At 31.3% G+C, this 19,732-nt stretch overlaps 1 protein-coding gene across 2 annotated transcripts in view; it reads left to right on the forward strand.

Moving 5' to 3' along the window:
- Positions 1–19,732, forward strand: part of LOC140445086 (dynein axonemal intermediate chain 7-like) — an 84,049-nt gene that overhangs the window by 36,258 nt on the left and 28,059 nt on the right. For both annotated transcript variants that reach the window (XM_072536899.1, XM_072536900.1), the window contains exons 17-19: positions 5,412–5,627; positions 8,655–8,819; positions 13,670–13,826. In XM_072536899.1, the coding sequence (XP_072393000.1) occupies positions 5,412–5,627; positions 8,655–8,819; positions 13,670–13,826 (538 nt within the window). The remainder of the gene's footprint in view (positions 1–5,411; positions 5,628–8,654; positions 8,820–13,669; positions 13,827–19,732) is intronic.

The following is a 19,732-nucleotide window of genomic DNA, read 5'->3' on the forward strand; positions in this document are numbered from 1 at the left end:
TTTCAGATATCTGCTTTTTTCTACTAGTCCAGGTTGTGAGGCCGCTCCCGTAGGAAAAATGTTTCTAATTCGGTTCTTTTGTGGACTCCTGTTCAAAATGTCCTCTGTAAATAAATTTGAATGATGCCAGGCGAATTTTTTGGGCAGAAATTGTTTAAAAATTTTTTTAAACAAATTCCAAAAATTACATTTTTTGCTCAGAAAAAAATATTTTTTTAGATTTCTGGGTCTTTTGAAACAAAAAGGCTTTTGAAACTATATTCAGAGTTACATGTATTATAACATTGTAGTTATGTTAGTGTTCATATCCTGTTAAAATAGTTTATTTATTGTATTCCTCTTAAAATTGGTATACATAGAATGTTAATAAAATTCATGTGAGAAAATAAGGTTTCTTAAATTGCACAGCTAAACAGTACTGAAACTAAACAGCACTGAGACAAAACTAACTTTATTGAACTGATTTAAATAATAAAATTTATTTAAATAATAACGAAAATTACGAAAACGGAAGAACGTATAACTATGAGGGAATTAAGAGCAGTGCAAAACGATACAACCAATGCCAATAATGAAGAAAACATAACCGCAATGGAATTATAATCAGTAACACAACAACTTTAAAGTGGAAAACTCCAGAATTTGATAAAATAACATCAAAAATGATAAAAAATGTTGGAACAAATGGGAAAGAATAACTTCTAATATTATTTAAAAAGATATGCACACAAAAACATATACCCAAAGATGGGCAAGAAGTACTAAAAAGTTTACACAAATACTAAAGAAGAAAGTAATGCAAAAAATGGAAAATATACTAGAAGAATCACAATGGGGATTTAGGAATTGAAATTCCTAACCACCTAATTGACCACATTTTAAAAAAAAAAGGAACGGAGTATACAACAGAAGAAATAATATATATATATATATATATATATATATATATATATATATATATATATATATATATATATATATATATATATATATATATATATATATATATATATATATATATATTTTAGATTTATAGAAAGCTTTCGACAAGGTAACAGAAAAAAAATATGGGATAGAAGTACTGCATAGAAGAAACATCGATAGTAAAATTATAAGTGTATTGAAGAATATATATAAAAATAACAGAAATTGTGTTAAACACAAGAATTGAGTATCACAATGATCCATGACTTAAAATGGATTAAGACAAGATCAAAGGTTAAGCCCTGCTTTATTTACAATATGCCACTACTGAGGAAAAAATACAATAACCAACACTTGGCAAAGTATATGAGGGAATAAGAGGTAGAATTAATAAAGAAAGGTAAAGAGATGCTCGCAAAAGAAATACACTCTCTTATTGTAACAATATGGAAAGGAAAAAATCCATGAACAGTGGACCAAAGCACTAATTGTACCACTATTCAAAAAATGAGATAGAACAAACTACTGCCATTATCGTGGCATAATGTAGTTTCAAAAAAATAGAGGAACCACAGATCAAATATTTAGCATCCGGCAAATATTGGAGAAACGATGGGAATATAATCTAGAGGTCCTTAACCTATTCGTGGATTTTACATAAGCCTACGACAGTATTGAAAGAAAAATGTGTAAATTTATGGAGTATAATGTAAGAGTATGGTAGAAACTGATAAATATTACAAGAATATGTGTCGAGAACTCTAAATCCATCGTCAAAATCGGTAATCAGATCACAAGTTTTTAACTGCGACAGCGGATTAAGACAAGAAGACCTTAAAATTCCACTTTTCTTTAACATTGTTCTAGAATGGTGGACAGCTAAATATATTGTATTCAAGTAATCAAGTTGTTTGTCAACACAGACAAGACAAATTCATGATAGTGTCATGCAGAAACCGGGATAATTCCGATATCAATTCGGTATCGATGAATAGGGACAATCTGAAGAAGGTAAAGAATTTTTAGTAAACGGGCACAATACTGAGTAGCAGCATTGAAGTTGAAGAGGAAATATCAGCGAGAATAACAGTGGGAAATAAGGCTGCGGGAGCTTTAAATAAGATGCTGAAATAAATCAAAATTAGTGTCAAGAAATCTAAAACGAAGAATCTATAATACTACTATAAGACCAGTAGTATGGTGCTAAGGTTGAGAGTCATGGTGCCTAACATTAAAAGGACAATACCTCCTCCTTACCTTTGGAAACAAAATATTAACAAAGATTCTAGATCCAAGGCAAGCTCCTGAAGATTAGCTTAAATTAGAAACAGAGATTAGAAACCTTCCGTAATGACTCTAACAACAAGCATAGTCAGATCCCTGAGACTTGCATGGATGAGTCATGTCCTAAAAAGTAGTAATGAGGGAGCTACTGGAAATATAGCCGTATCGACGCCAGTTGTTGTGCGTCCCCCAGGTCGTCCGCCAAAAAGACTAATTTACACCATCAAAATGGACCTCCAGGAGCTCAATGTATCTGCACCGTTGAAAAGAGCTGTAATGGACCAGAAAGCGTAATGAGGTATAAGCAGAGAGGCTAAAAATCTTACAGGATCATCAGACGTTATTTACAATATTTATGGATGAAATAATAATCCAATGCTTAAAACAAGTAAAATTCATCTGACACAGACATTTACAAATAACAGAAATCTCAGAAGGAACATTTGCAGATGACATAATATTCATGGTCAAAAGTGAGACACAACTACAAAAGAATTTACAGATCTAGAATTCGACATTAAAAGTTGTGGAATGAAAAATAATAATCGACGGAACAAACAAAGAAAAAATAAATAGTTTTAAATATCTAGGAGTAGAATTATATGAAATGATGGTAAAAAAGAACTAGAAAGAAATGAGAGAATAGATAAAACACTAACATTACGAGTATACTATGCAAAAACAAAGCTTTTAAACGTTAAAAAAAATTAAAAAATTAACAAAATTGAATGTATATACAGTGTGTAAAAGCCAAATGGAATAAATTCATTATTTAGGTTACTGTACATATTTATAAAAAATCCCGAAACACGTCAAATTTAAATTATAACTTGACATTCTTTAACGTGAAAATGCAACCCCCTTAGAATGACAGGTACAACCCCAAATTTTTAAAATAGGAAGTATAGGCTTGTGATATATCGTTTGAAAGGTCTTTTCATTCTCAATTCAAAAATGTTGTCGCTTTCAAGTTTATGAAGATTAATTAAGATAAAATAAATTAAAATCATGTGGTTACCGAAATTCGCTAAAATATACTCAAAACTTATTTCCCGTTTAGGTCTTGATAATGAGAAAGTGAACAAAAACCATAGCAATGTGGTTTTTAGATGGTAACCATTAAAAAACTTTAAAGAATTTCCGTGGCAACGTTATTTTAACACGCATTAGTAAATTGTTTTATTTAAGTTGTCAGTATTTTAATTTAAGTAAAAAGTTCGTTCAATTCAATTCTGAAAAATGGTTAGATTAACGGAAATGCATAAAATAACAGTTTTACAAATGATTGGTTACGGAGATAACACCCGAACACAACAGGAAGTAACTCGCCTATTTCATGAGAAATTTCCTAATTTACCGCCTATATCCCAAGGAACAATAAGTAAAATAAAGAAGCAGTTTCGCGAGTTTGGTCATGTAAGGCAGATAAAAAAAAGCAGCTGCCCATGCACTGAGTGATTAACTCAAATTAGATGTGTTGTTTGAGTTTCAGGAAAATCCACATACATCGAGTAGACAGGCATCCACTATATTCAATGCTAGCCATACATCGATAGTAAACATATTAAAAGAAAATAAATTGCATCCCTATCAGATGATACCTACTCAGGAGCTCATGGAAGACGATTTTGATAGGAGAACTTTTTTTGTGAGCAAATGATGGACATGTTGGATAACAATATTATCCAATTAGAAGACGTTATGTTTTCTGATGAGTGTACTTTTTCACTTAACGGTCATGCTAATCGGCAAAATTGCCGCTACTGGGCCACGGAAAATCCTCACTGGATGAGAGAAGAACACACTCAATACCCTCAAAAGGTTAATGTTTGGGCAGGGATTGTAGGAAACAATATCATTGGTCCCTTTTTCATTGAGGGCAACTTGAATGGCAACAATTATTTGGCACTACTTCAAAATGATGTCATTTCAACGTTGGCAAATTTATATCCTGATCCTGGAAACCCTCAAGTTCCAGCGAATACGATATGGTTTTAGCAGGATGGAGCACCACCACATTACCAACTTAATGTCCGGCAGTACCTCGATACAATATTTCCCAATCGGTGGTTAGGGAGGCGAGGATCGATTGAATGGCCAGCGCGATCACCTGATCTTACATTATTAGATTTCTTTTTATGGGGATATGTGAAGAGCCATGTGTACAAAACTAAACCTTCTGATTTAAATGACTTAAAAGAACGAATAACGCTTGCGATTAGGTCGATCACGCCTGTTATGTTAAATAATGTTAGAAGACAGTTTTATTTGAGATTAGGATGTTGCCAAGACGTTCGCGGTGAACATTTTGAACATCTACTTCATTAACATTCATAGTTCTTTTTCGTGTTCTACATTTTATTATGTTTTGCATTACATTTTAATTTTTGATTGTATTGTAGCGAATTTCGGTAACCACATGATTTTAATTTATTTTATCTTAATTAATCTTAATAAACTTGAAAGCGACAACATTTTTAAATGGAGAATAAAAAGACCTTTCAAACGATATATCACAAGCCTATACTTCCTATTTTAAAAATTGGGGGTTGTACCTGTCATTCTAAGGGGGTTGAAGGTAGGGGTTGCATTTTCACGTTAAAAAAAGGCAAGTTATAATTTAAATTTGACATGTTTCGGGATTTTTTAAAAATATGTACAGTAACCTAAATAATGAATTTATTCCATTTGGCTTTTACACACTGTATAAGAAATATACATGTCTGGAGAAGATTTGCATTATGATCTAGACGAGAGAAGACAAGAAATGAAAAAAAAAACGTGAATTGTTACATTATTATGACTAATAAGATGACTTTAAAACCAAACAACTCAGATGCTATGGCTATGTGGAAAGAATTAGATAACATAAACAAGGAAATAACTAAAGAAAAAAACTGCATAAAGGGAATTGTTATTTTTTCCTCTTATGAGTTTAATTATTACATTTTGAGAGTATCGTATCAACAAAGTCCCCTATATGTTAGATTATATTAGATTATATATCCCCAGTTTTTAAATAATATTTTTAATATCTATTAGGTATGTATTTATAACTTGCCCCTAGTATAGAAATGTTTTAGTGTAATATTTTTCTCCTTTTTCGTATTTGAAAAAGCGATTGTGCTCTTGGTTTTAGAAATAATTTTAGTTTTACAAAAGTACATCACCGCTGACCAATTTTACAATGAAGTATTTCTTAGATTTAAGAGAAACGTGTAAAAAAGAATGGCGGATCAAGTTAAAATACAATTATGATCACCGAGACAAGAAACCCGTTCCAGTTTTGGATCCCGATGATCCTCAAGCAACGATGTTTGTTCCGGAGCCAGAGGACTTTGAATCCGATGAGGAGATACCAACGGTACCTTATAAAAAACTTGATCCATCATCGAAAGACTATGTTCTAATTATAGAAGGTAATAATACTTTACTGCATATCTATCATAACTTGAATCTTTTCTTTTGGCACTTTTAATGCATAATGACGTGCTCATTATTATTATAGTGTATATAGTAAAATAACTCCCATTATTCATATTCACTATGCATGAGATACATAAATTCTTATGTATACAGGGTGTTTCAAAAGGTATGTCATAAATTAAATCACGCATTCCGGGGATAAAAATAAATTGATTGAATCCAACTTACCTTAGTACAAAAGTGTACACAAAAATAGTTGCAGCCCTTTGAAGTTACAAAATAAAAATTGATTTTTTGCATTATCTCCTAAACTACTTGACATTTTGGAATAAAAATGGACACGTTACTTTCTTGTTCTGAAAGCATTTTTCATACAAAAGAAAGAACAAAATCTAAGCGCACAGAAAAATTTTAAGGGGGGTGTGCAGCCCTAAATCCCCCCAAACTTTTGAGTACGTTCAAATCAAATGAATTCTGAAACTAGTTTTTTCCTAGTTGGCCATAAAATTACAATTAGTTTCTACGGATACAATAATTACAAACAAATCCATCAATAATAGTCAATAATTTGAAGCTATCATTTATTGTGTGAGTAAGATTAATATTAAAAATTTTGATATTACAATGGCCTACACATTTCAGGAAATGGCAGATATGCATTCAACTTTGGGTAAGTTAAATCAGATTTAATTATGATTTCAATAAACTATCGGGAATATCGTAGGTGAATGTCAAGGAAATAGTGCAGCAGCCGCAAGGCGTCATGCAGTAAAATACCCCAATCGAAATACACTCGATAGACGATTATTTCTGACCATTGATCGTCGTTTACGGGAAACGGGTACATTCCAACCGCAAGTTGCTGGCAATAGTGGTCGTTCAATAATGGATGCAACTGATGAAGACATTTTAGAAATCATTGAAGAAGTCCCTGGAACAAGTACAAGGGTAATAGCTGCTCAATTAAATGTTCCTCACGTAAGGGTTTGGAGGCGTTTGAAGAATCTGCTGCTTAAACCCTATCACTTAACAATGGTTCAAGAGATATTGGTTGAAGATTATCCTAAAAGAATTGGATTTTGCGATTGGTTGTTAATGGAAAACACTCGAAATGTTAATTTTATTAGAAATATTTTGTTTACCGACCTTCAGTAGAAATGGAATAACAAAGCATCATAACGAGCACATTTGGGCCGACGAAAATCCTCACGCCCAAAAAACTAATGTTTGGACAGGAATTGTGGATAACAATCTAATAGGCCCAGTATTTCTTCCCAACAGTTTAAATGGTGATAATTATTTGCAGTTCTTGGCAAACGGTTAACAAGAGTATTTGGAAGAAGTGAATATTGCAATAAGGCAAAATATATGGTTTCTACAAGATGGCGCTCCACCGCATTACAGTAATGAAGTCCGGGAATACCTTTGCAGGCAGTATCCTGGTCAGTGGACTGGAAGAGGTCGTGACGCACCTATTTTTTGGCCACCCAGAAGTCCAGGTCTTAACCCCATGGACTTTTGCTTTTGGGGGTTTATGAAAGAGAAAGTGTATTCTGTGACAATAGAGGACGAACAACAATTGAGGGTTGGAATAATTGAAGGTGCAAATCAATTTCGTCAGAAAAATATGATTTTTCAGCGCATTCGGTTTTCCTTATTAAAATTATACCGAATGTGTATTGAAGAAAATGGGGGTCATTTTGAACATTTATTGTAATATCATATTTATATAGAGGTTATAGACATTTTTTGTACTTGTTAATTCGTTTAAGCAATTTATTTAGTTGCACGTAATTTTTTAAAGGTTAATGAAAAGTAATTAGTATTTAAATGGGAATAAGCCACAATTAAAGGTTAAATTAATTTTATTGACATTTAAATTTCCACTTCGGAAATCGTTCTCAAAATACAAACATTAGTAAATTAAACAAATTTTGTTTTTTTGTTACTTGGTGAAAAAATTCTTTTAATAATTTAATTTTATCTGACTCATTTATATTGACAATTCAGACATACATTATACATTTTAAAGTAGACGGCTTTAGAATGATATTGTCAATATTGTTGAGTTGCGTTCCTGGGACAACTTTACTTGTATGATAGTTCATTCGATTACATGAAATCAACTTTAACTTGGGAATATCCGTCAGAAAAAAACATAGCATGTAATTCGTCTTTAAAAAGACAAACACATGCCATGATGACAGTTAAAAACTCCTGTTAGTGATTACATAGCAAATTATGAGGGAAAAACTAGGAAAAAAAACCTCATAATACTATCCCGACATGGTAAGTATTTGGTCGTGCATTTAGTTTGCTTTCAATAAACACCAAATTCTGATTTTTATATGTTTGTTATTTAAAAAACATAAAGATGTATCCTCTATTTGTTACCGACTAACTGATACTGGCATTTTCCTTTTAATAACTTCCTCTTTTAATATGGGTAACCAGATCCTACTATATTCTGCCGAGGAATTTGCGACACAATTGGTCTCATTTAGCATAATTAGAGCCGCTTCTTTGATTTTTCTCTTTTTACCATCCGTTTCTTTTAGGACTATATTTGAATCATTCCATTGAACCCTATGTTCATTATCCCATGCGTGTTTACATATTTGAGATCTATCAAATTCTCTATTTTTAATATAAGGTTGATGTTTGTTGTTTGTTTTTCGGACGAACGATTTCGGACGAACATGCCACAAGAAAATAGCTTCAGAACAATGTTAATGAAAAGGGCCGTAACTCAATAAAAACTGTTTTTTGAAAAAAGTGATAAGAGACAAAAAATTTTTTTTAAAATAATGTGTTAAACTAATGATGCCACAAAATTCATTTGATTTGAACGTACGTTTTTATTTTGTAACTTCAAAGGGCTGTAACTTTTTTTATGTGCACTTTTGTACTAAGGTAAGTTGGATTCAATCAATTTATTTTTGTCCCCGGAATGCGTGATTTAATTTATGGCATACCTTTTTGAAACACCCTGTATATATTAAACATTGATTATATTTTAGAACAGAATTATGCAAACGCTCGAGAAAATTTCAAAATTAATGTACCTCCTAATGTTGTAAATTTGAGAAGATCTACTTTATTGGGAGGTGTATATCATTTGAACTTACTTCATCAACCACCACAACCGCAAGATTATGTTATACTGGATCTTAATATTACGAGATGTATGTAAATTCTCATTTAATATTTTCACATATTTTTAGCTATAATTTGTTTGATATTTTAAAGAGTATCACAGTTGTTTTTCTTTTAAAAATTATTCTGTTTATTAGCTTTACTGTAATGATAAACAATGTTGAAAATACGATATAAATACAAAATATGGATTACAAATACTTAAACGAAAAGAAAAGAAATGTATGGAAGTAAGCAAAAAGCATCAAAAGAAAGAGGGCTGAAGACCAAGAACTTCAAATTTAAAAAAGTAACGACATTCAACTACCTGGGAAGTCACCATGAAAACAAAAATCCAACCAAGCCTTCAGAGGAAACGATGTTTAAAAAAGAAAAACTGAACAAAAAGATAAAAAAAGTTAAATAAAGCACTAATATGACTAGTTATCACATAAGCGATGGAAACACAAATGATTAACAAAAACGAAGGAGAAAAGTTAAGAAGTTACAATTTTTGATTTTATTACCTAAGCCTATTTATAACCTAAATTTACAGGAAGTAATATGTTCGTATACACATTTTTTCAGTTTTTGACATATTTACAATTTTTAATTTTATTTCCTAAAACTACTTATAAGTAATTTAAATTTACAGGACGTTGTATATTCGTAGATACATTTTAATATCTGCTTATTATTTGAAAAAATAATTGTATTCAAATTGACAGGCAATGGATAAGTTAGCTCAATTAGTTTTTCATACATCATTTTGATACTTTGTCTGTACTGTCCACACTCCAATATAAGGGACTGTAGATCTCCCACTTTACCACAGGAGCAATATGGGTTATCAGTTATCAGTGATACCTACGTTGTGTTTGTATGCAGGAGTGAGTGCGTGGGTTGATCTTATTCTGTTTATTGTTTTTATAAATAACCTATTTGTCTCATATTTAAACCATCTCTCATTGGGAATTAGTGGTTGGCAAGTTCTAAAGTTTATTCCAGTTGTATTTTGGTTGTATAAACGTTGCCATCTTTGTTTACAATTGTTTTTACTGATGTTATCTATGTCTGTTACTGGTAGAAGTACGTTGTTTATATTATGTTTGATTAAAGCTGCAGATTTAGCTAATTTGTCGACTTCTTCATTTCCTAATATTCCAGAGTGTCCTTTTACTCAACAAATAATAATCGAGCTAAATGCGGAAGTAATATCATAATGTAACCTCTTTATTTCTATCTCAATATGGTTTAGGTTTTTTGTGGTTTTGATAGAAATGAGTTTGTCCACAATGCTTCTACAATCAGTCAGAATGATATAATTATTGATACCAATAGAGGCTATATAATTTAAAGCAAGTAATAAAGCTGATAGTTCGGCAGTACATATTGAAGCTTCATTCGGCAATCGACGTGATTCTTTGTAATCAGAATTCCAGTGATATATTGCACAACCCGTTTTATTTTGAATTTTAGAGCCGTCATTAAAAATATATTGAAATGCAGACCACTTATCTTTAATTATCTTGTTGATCATACTTCCTGGAAGGTTTGAATCCATATAATATGTTTCTATTACCTTGAAGAAGAAAGTCTTAGGAGGTTGAGTATAAATTGGTGGTATTTTATTTTGATACAATTGTTCTTCAAATATTGTCAATTTCCTATAACTTTCAACGTATATGGGAGTTTTTTTGTTACGACAATATTTTTGGCTTAAGTCTAATATATTCAAGTTACGAACATTTTTTAAATAGCTTAAGTTTTTTGAGATAGCTCTAGCTACAAACTTATCTGTACAAAACTGTCTGCGTAATATAAGGGCTGGCTCTTTAGCTTCAATTTCAATCAAAGTAATAGGAGTAGATTTTAAGTAACCAAGACATAGCCTCAAACATTTATTCTTTTTCAATTTTATTAAGATGTCCTGTTGACGCAGACCCATATAAATGACAACTATAGTCGAAAATTGGTAGGGTAAGCCCCCTGGTTTTACAAAATGCTCTAAGGATATTCATGGAGTTTTCCGATTTTTTTATAATAGAATGATTTTGATCCTTCATAACAGTTTACGATCCAAATATGTGCCTAGATATTTTACACAATTTTTGATTAGAAATTCTATTTTTCCTAATTTGAAGTTAGCTTGAGGAGTTTGGCGTTTTTTGGAAAAAAAACAAATTTCAGTCTTTGTAGTTGATATTGATAAGCCTAGAAAATGGTAATAAATTTTTATACAATCTAGTGTAAATTCGAGTTGACAAATGTCTAGGATAGCATGGGAGGTATACAACACAACATCATCTGTACAAACTGTAATATATTAGAGTGTGGAGGTACTATCTGTTCTAGATCTATATTGTACAATGAAAGAAGTGGACTTAAAATACTGCCCTGTGGTATACCTATATTCGTTAGCTATGGCGCTAAAGGTTTCTCATTTATTTTTAAGTAAGTCCATCTACTCTTGTACAAGGATATAATGAAATTTGAAATTTTAACTGACATTCCAAGATATAATAATTTCTTATGTAGAATATATAAATTTATGTTATCAAATGCAGAGTTTACATCTATAAATGCTGCAGATGTTGATTATTGATTTGTGAAATTGACCTGAACAGAGGAAACTAGTGAAGTAAGAGCATCTTGTGTAGACCTGGATTTCCGGAAGCCATATTGAGGTTTGGGAAGAATATCTTCGGATTCAAGCCAGTATTCATGCCGATTTTTGATTAATCTCCCTAGAGTTGTTAGTATACAAGAACTTAAAGATTTAGGTCTGGAAGACTCAACGTTGTTATCTGGCTTTTCTGGCTTCTTTATAGGCAATACAATAAAGTCCTTCCATGTTTTGGAAATTAAATTCTCATTTTGCCATATATTGTTAAAAATTTGTAATAATAATGATTTGTATTCTGTGGGTAAAAAATATAGCAAAGAGTATGATATACAGTCCATCCTTGGAGACGAATTATTATTTTGTTTTAGTCCATGATTTAATTTCCACAGTTTTTCTAGATTGGAATATTCTCTGGAAACGATAACTGTAGCTTCGTTTATTTAATTTGGTACCCATGGAGGTGAAATTTTGAAGTGGAAATCTTCTATCAATGCATCTTCGCAGTTTATCTGGAGTTTATTGGACTGCTTTCGGTTTTTGTAGCGATGTAATTTCTTCCAGACGTCGCTAATTGGACTGTGGGAGTTAAGACTTTCGCAGTAGTTTGTCCAATTTGTTGTATATTCTAATTTTAAAATTTCTTTTTGCTAATGCATTCAATTTTTTGTATTCAATTAAATTATGAATATGGAGATTTGTTTTATAACGTCTATATGCTGTTTTAGGGTTATTTGCAGCTATTTCGCAGTTATTATCCCACCACGGTTTTGAAATCTTTTCTGTAGGATTTTTTTTAGTTTTTGATACTTTTGGAATAGCAATGGTTGCGCATCTATTTATTTCATTAACTAATTCCTCATAAGTTTGAGAAAGTTTTTCTAAATAAAAGTTGGATGAATACAAATTCCAATTTGCTTTATTTAGATTCCATCTTTTATGTGTATTGTTACCAGGTGGTATTGCTCGTTTAGAATCTTCCAAGTCGATGGTCAAGGGTAGATGGTCAGAACCATGTGGATCTTGAATAACAGACCAAGTTAATTTAGGTATAATGTCCTGGGTGCAAATTGTTATGTTGATTAGAAAAAGAAGATTAAAAGGAAGCAAAGACATAGAAAAAGAGTAAGAAAACAAAAATATAATTAGTTTTATTAAATTAAAAAGAAACAATGTATCAAAACTGAAAGAAAATCGGACAGAAGAAAGTTTGAAAGTGAATACCATAAAATCGAATAAAAATTTAAAAAATGGCAGCGGAACAAAATGCTTGGAGAAAGAGATGCATTGCGAATGTCGGTTTAATAGAAAAGTCATAATATATCATACCTGAATGTCGTTGGTTTAATTTAGCTACACAACAGCAAGTACGAATTCAAATCTTCTTATACACAAGCATTGAATTAATTCTATATTATTAGAGATATTGAAATATCTTCTTCTTCTTCGGCTTTTCCCATTATGAGTTCGCCGTTTTCGTCCTCCACAGCACTCTATTATCCCAGTCACCTTCTCTGAGGTCTCTATCTATCATAGCATTTCCGACGTATGTTTTCCATCTTGTAGCAGGTCTTACTCTCCGTCTTCTTCCCGGCGGGTCCCAGTTTAATATTCTTTTCGGCCACCTATGCTCTGGCATTCTTTGTACATACCCGTACCACTGCAGGGCTCTGTTTTCCAACTTTTTTGTAATTGAGCATTTTACTTCCATTCTATTCCATATTTCCTCCGTTCTTATTCTATCCGCTCTTGTGATTTGTAGACATCTCGTAAAGTCCAGTCCAACTGTTCTTATTTTATTTCGTATTGTTGTTGTCATTGGCCATACTTCCGCTCCATATAGGGTTATATTCATCACTATGCTTTGAAAGATCCTCTTTTTGTTTTCTTTCGTTAGAGTGTTGTTCCATATCACTCCATGAAGTGCTCTTGTGGCTTGTTTTCCCCGTGCTATTTTCATTTCTATATCTTTCATTCAAGTACCATCTCGGCTAATCATTGACCCTAAATACTTAAAAGCCTTACAACCCTTAATAGTCTCTTCTTCTAAACTTAAGTTCAAATCTGCAACCTCGGGTCCAATACATAAGTATTCGGTCTTGCACATATTTCTTCTTATCTTGAGTCCCCAAAGTTCATATTCTTCCTTTAATTTCCTTATCATATATTCCATATCCTCCCTGTCTTGTGCAAAAATGACTTGATCATCTACGAAAAGTTGTGAATGTATATTGTATATGAATATATATTGAAATATATCAATGAATAATATTTTAGTGTTTGTTCCCAAACAACTAGAACATGTTGACTTTTATGTCAATTACTTGCCTCCACAACCAACGGACCCCGATGTACGTAAACCTCCCGAAGAAATAGAAGAAGACATGAAAAAGAACGAAGAAGCTCTAGATTCTCTGATATTCATTACTTTAACGTAAGTAAACTTTCTTCCTTTAACAGAGTTTACATATATGTCGTAAATTATACAGAGCTAATCACAACCATGGACGTAGGTTTAAAATGAAAGTTAACTTAAATTTAAGTTTAAAATAAGTTTATTTTAAAATTCAAACTGTCAAAAAAACTGATTCCAAACTTAAATTGTGACTTATTCCCATTAAAAGTACTAAGTTAACTTTTTCGAAAGACATTCATTACTGTTTAAAGTTAAGTACTGTAAAATAAAAATAAAAAATGGCCAATTAACGAAAAAGGTGTTCCTTAACCATCTCAGAAAAAGGAAAAATCATTAATTATATAAAAAATAAATTTTCAGTGGAATGTAGATTAGGATTCATGTAAAGTTGAGATTAATAAATATTTTTAACTAGCCTAACCTAACCATTATAAATGTATTAGATATAGTATGTTTCAACTGTAGTGGCGGAAATTTCTAGGAACAGTAAAACCTCGCCAAACAAAGCAGTGGCGTTCCAAAAAATACTTATGATTTAAATCAAATTGTTAAAGATAGGTACACTCAATTTATTAAACAATAATATTATATTATATTTTTGGCAATATTGTACTACATTTTAATACATATTATTATAATACGGATTACAGTATTATCTGTATATGACGCATTATCAGTAACAACAACAGATTTAACACGCAAATCGGGGATTAACTGTTCTTTCATCCATTTTTCATAATTTTCTGAATTCATATCATCATGATAATCTCCTGTCTTAACTCCTGACTTAAAAATAAAAAGGGCATTCTGTATGAAACCCATCTCTCCACCACCATCTACGATAACCAACCTACTTCCTTTTGAAATGTTTGTGAACAATCCTTTGTCACTGTCATCTGTCCAGCTATTTGGCGTAGTGTGTCCTGCATGTACATAGGTTTCATCAACATATACAATTGACATACGCTTCTGTAATATTTAATTTTGTCCAAATATTTAATGCGTAGAGCACGAATATCATTCCATTCAATTAATAAACGTCGATTATCTTTCGTTTTCTTCCATTTAAATCCCAAGTCTTTCACAATTCTGTAGAGAGAACTCAAACTTCCAGTCCACTCGTACACCTCTTCGAGCCTTTTCTGCAAAAGCTTCAATGATACAGGATAACGTTCAGTCTCATGAAAACGATGAATGGTATTTCTAATGGTATTTCTTTTTGTCATACTACCTCAAATCTGTCATGGTTGCTTTCCTTTTAGCAAGTGTTGGAGCTGGAAATTTTAGTGTATTATTTGACTCTGCGTTTGTTAACATACTCGATTGTTGAATGATCCTTTCTACTATACGTAAATATACTCTAGTAGCTTTACTTACACGTTGTTTAATACTGGTTCGATTATCTTTGTATATTTGTATTTGGAAATAGTATTTGCATATATTTAAATACATTGTAAACTATTCCTTTGGATTCTGGTGTCAATCTGATCTGTTTACTCGTACTACACTTAACCATCTCCATTCTACAAAATAGTTCTAATACGCATGGTAGCACCTTTCTTGGACTCGACAACATAATGAGACTAAATAACACACTTCTTTGAAATCCAGTGACTAGAAATTCTCGGAAATAATTCTAATTAGTTCTTTGTATGTCCGTAACGAGTCGTTTTAAGTAGTCATTAATAATGACTTTATAATTACGGTTTTAAGGTTACTGATACTAAATTAGAAATTAGCTTTTACCAAACTTTATAGAGTATCAATTATTAAAGATGGTAATATAACAAACAAAAAGTTTAGTATCTATAAAACAATCTGTGTACAATCAAACTCCATTTATTATTTAAGTGAGTAATAATTTTGTAATTAGTGCGATTTCAAATAATTTAATTTGTTTAATATTGCAACGCCACTGCATGGGTCTGATCATAGATATTCTATTGTCTGCGCGATTAACTATTTCGTGGAAGGGCTCGCCAGTCGAATTGAAATAAGCTGTACGTATATTAAAAGCTTTGCCAGCATTCATAATTGCGGGTATTTTTGAAATTAATAAATATGTAATTGTAAACTTAGAGCTTGAAACTTTCTTGATAACATTATTAAATTTGATTTGATTACCGAACATTATTTTATGTTATTAACAAACCTCAAATAAAAAGCTAATAATTTAGAGACTTCCTAATCCAAAATTAGAATATAACAACGTTGTTAAGGTTAATTTAATGACTATCATTTACTACTATCGACAAACTTCAAATATACATTTAATAATTGATAGTCTAAAGAATAATATTAGATATTGAATAAGAATTAAACTCACTGAACATACAAAAAAAGTTTTATAAATTGCTTCAAACTGAAATGAATAAGCTCTTTATTTTTTATGTAAGTAATTAAATTCTCACTATTTTAGATTTCAGATTTACTGTACTATACCATAATTCCACTATTTGGAAGAGTGATTTCATCGTTTGGAGGCAGAGAAGTGGGAAAAGACGTATGAACATCCAGTGGTGTACACTCACTTTTATTTCATCGTTAATTATATTATATTTTTTAAATATTATTTGTTCGAAATAGGCCACAATATAAATTTATTTACAGGTTTTTACTGACGTTTCGATCTCTATATCCAAAGACCTTTTTCAAAGATATACACGATAGTTACATTTATTTTATTTGTTTATTACTATATATTTATATAATCTTATATTATTTATTTCCTTTTTTTTCTAACTTTAAAAACGGCCTCTGGAATAGAGATTGAAACGTCAGTAAATTAACCATGTAAATATTGTGGATTATTTTCAAAAATTCTCCCTAAAAATACAGAATTCCACAAGCAAAAAGCTATAAAAAATAAATATATCTATCATTTATATATTTGAAAACGGTCTCTTTATAGAGATCGAAACGTCAGTAAATTAAACATTTGAATATATTTGGTTTTTATATACATAAAAATACAGAATTCCATAAGCAAAAAAGCTATAATTGATGGATTCGACCGTTACTTGATGGAAATTCATTTTATGTAACAATAAAACACTGAAAACTTTGTTTTCGAAACTTCCACAAAATTTATTATAAAATCTTATCAATACAGCTGTTTCGGCAGAGTGCCTTTCTCAAGTGATATATTTTGGTATGCATTTACAGTTTATAGTCTTTAACGAAACCACTTTATAGTCTTTAACAAACTTGAGACAAACAGTTCTCCCCTCCTCAACATATTTGGTTAAAGACTATACTGTGTAAATGCATACCAAAAATAGATCACTTGAGAAAGGTACCCTGCCGAAACAGCTCTAGTGATAAGATTTTATAATAAATTTTGTGGAAGTTTCGAAAACAAAGTTTTCAGTGTTTTATTGCTACAAAAAGCTATAAAAAAACAAATAAATTTGCAGAAAGCTTATTGATGCTACCCGGCTGTCGCGGAAGTTACGCTAAAACGTCTATTGACGTGACCTGACCAGGTTCTAATTTTGTTAAAATTCTCTTAAACCAGCGCTCAAATACTTCGGAAGTCATTTCTTCATGATAATCTCCTGTTTTTGTTTACTCATATTGAAGCAAACCATCATCAAGGAACCCTGTATCACTGCCTACATGGATAATAATTAAACGTCGTCCCTTTCCTGATGGAGCTTTTAATCCTGTAAAGCAGCCTTCTATAAATGCTTCTCGTTTACCTTTGACATTTAAATCTTGTCAATAATTTCTTTTTTTTTTTTCTAATAGCACACTTTTTCTGTTGAGTTTTACATATCGAAAGTTCATTTCGCGCATAGTTCTGATTAATACTTTACGAGATACCGTGGGTGAAAAGTAATTGTTTTCGAGCCCTTGAGAAATTTTTTCAGTGTTGGAATTTTACTCCGAAAATAAAATGTCTTGTCTCGTCATCCAAAACAATGTTTTTTCTACCTCTAGTTTTACGTTTTACTTGCTTTTTATTTTCCGATGTATTTTAGGCACATGATAAATACAGCTAATGGATACTTTTGTTAAACTGCTACAAATATCGACTGCTTGGCTAATATTTGATGTCATTTTTCTGCATCATGCAATTCAATTCCTTCATATCGTAGTACTACCAGAGAACAACCCAACACAAGTTGTGTCTCTGTTATTCTAGGGTACTACCTTCTTTTCTGTCGTTAACATTTTGCAGTCTTCTCTTGAAACAACTCGGTTATTCGTCCATTATATTTTAATAATCACAGAATATAATTAAAAACTTACTATAAAACGACAAACTCCAATAACACTAAGATTATCACCACAAACTTCAAACGCAAAAAATATAATCACAAAAGGCAACAGAAGCACTCCCGCCAGCACCGCCTATGTAAGTGAACGTTTCTTGCCTCGGCAGGTGCGGTGGTATTACCGCTACGATGCTTTGCAAATTCCCAAGTTTCCACGTTTTTGAAACGGAATGGGAATGAAATGTAACATATCAATTTTTATTTTATAAACTTAAATATGTAACAAAACTGAACATGTAAATAAAATTTATTTCAATACAATTTTGTGCTCAATTTTTACTATTGAAAAAACTAATTTTTTTGGAATTTTTATGTCGGTAATAATCGCTGCGTCGAATAATTCAGGTTTGTATGACCATAACTGCTACTTATGAACAAGAATCGGCTACACTGTACGGCATCTTGTGGTTACGTCTGCTATAGAGAAGCACAAATAAATGTACTAATTATACATTCTATGATTTCTGATGAGAAAACGCAAATTAAACGGGTAGTTTTCGGGGACCGCTGAGTACATTTAAATTTAAGGATATTCGGCGTTTAAACGATGAAATCACTCTTCCAAATAGTGGAATTTTACTATAGAGAGTTTTATTTTAGTCTCTATCCATCTCATAATGCCTTCAGTGGGTGCTTCTTTAGTTTGGAATAATTTTTTATATCATTTATCTATTAATAATGCGATATTAATTTTATCACGTATTTTTTTTATTATTATTATGTCAATTATATTATATTATTTTATATTATATTATAATAAGCGTGTAAGTATTAATTATTTTTTATGAAAAATTTATACTATGGACATGCGCTAAAAAAATCCATTGATATGCCGCTCTCAATATTAGTCTGTTGAATTATTTTTGTTTCTGGGAAAAACTTGAATCTTAGTATAACCAATTGGATAAACGGGAACTTTGAGCATGCCTAGATATACTATGAGCTATCTTCCGACCATTTACCAATTATAATCTAAAATAAATTATACACCAGAACAAATCGTGAAGAATAAATAACAGAAATACAAATTGAAACCAATTTAAAGATCTTGTAAAGAAATACCTACAACGAAATATTCCTTAAAAACAAATGAATAAATTAAACATGCCGTCGAACACTTTAAAGCCGGGGTCTGACAGAACGTGGAGTGGTGTTCTACATCGGCGAAGAGAAAAAGAAAGTACTTGATAGAAAAAGAGAGGAATCCGCCAGAGTTGCGTGCTGTCACCACTACTCTTCAATCTCTATAGTGAAGCGATATTTAAAGAATCGCTCTCAGATTCAATAAAACGTATATCTATCAATAGAGAAGTTTTAAATCACTTGTGTTTTGCAGAAGATACAGTAATAATGACGGATAACAACAATGATTTACAGAACGTAATGCAACGACTTAATGAATGCTGTCCTCAGGATGAATTTGAAAAAACTAAATGCATAATTATGACTAAATCAGCAGATGCAAACATCCAATTGATTGTTGAGGATACTGAAATTGAGAGTGTGACCAACATCACACTGTATCTTGTATCTCACGCACTATAATTATTTGCTATTTATATCTTTAGGTCAGATGATTTTAGGTGTAACTTTCTTATTCTTTTAAGAACTTGGAAATCAACAACTTGGGATTACCTAATATTT

Source organism: Diabrotica undecimpunctata, chromosome 7, assembly GCF_040954645.1.
Source record: "Diabrotica undecimpunctata isolate CICGRU chromosome 7, icDiaUnde3, whole genome shotgun sequence".
Classification (NCBI taxonomy): domain Eukaryota; kingdom Metazoa; phylum Arthropoda; class Insecta; order Coleoptera; family Chrysomelidae; genus Diabrotica; species Diabrotica undecimpunctata.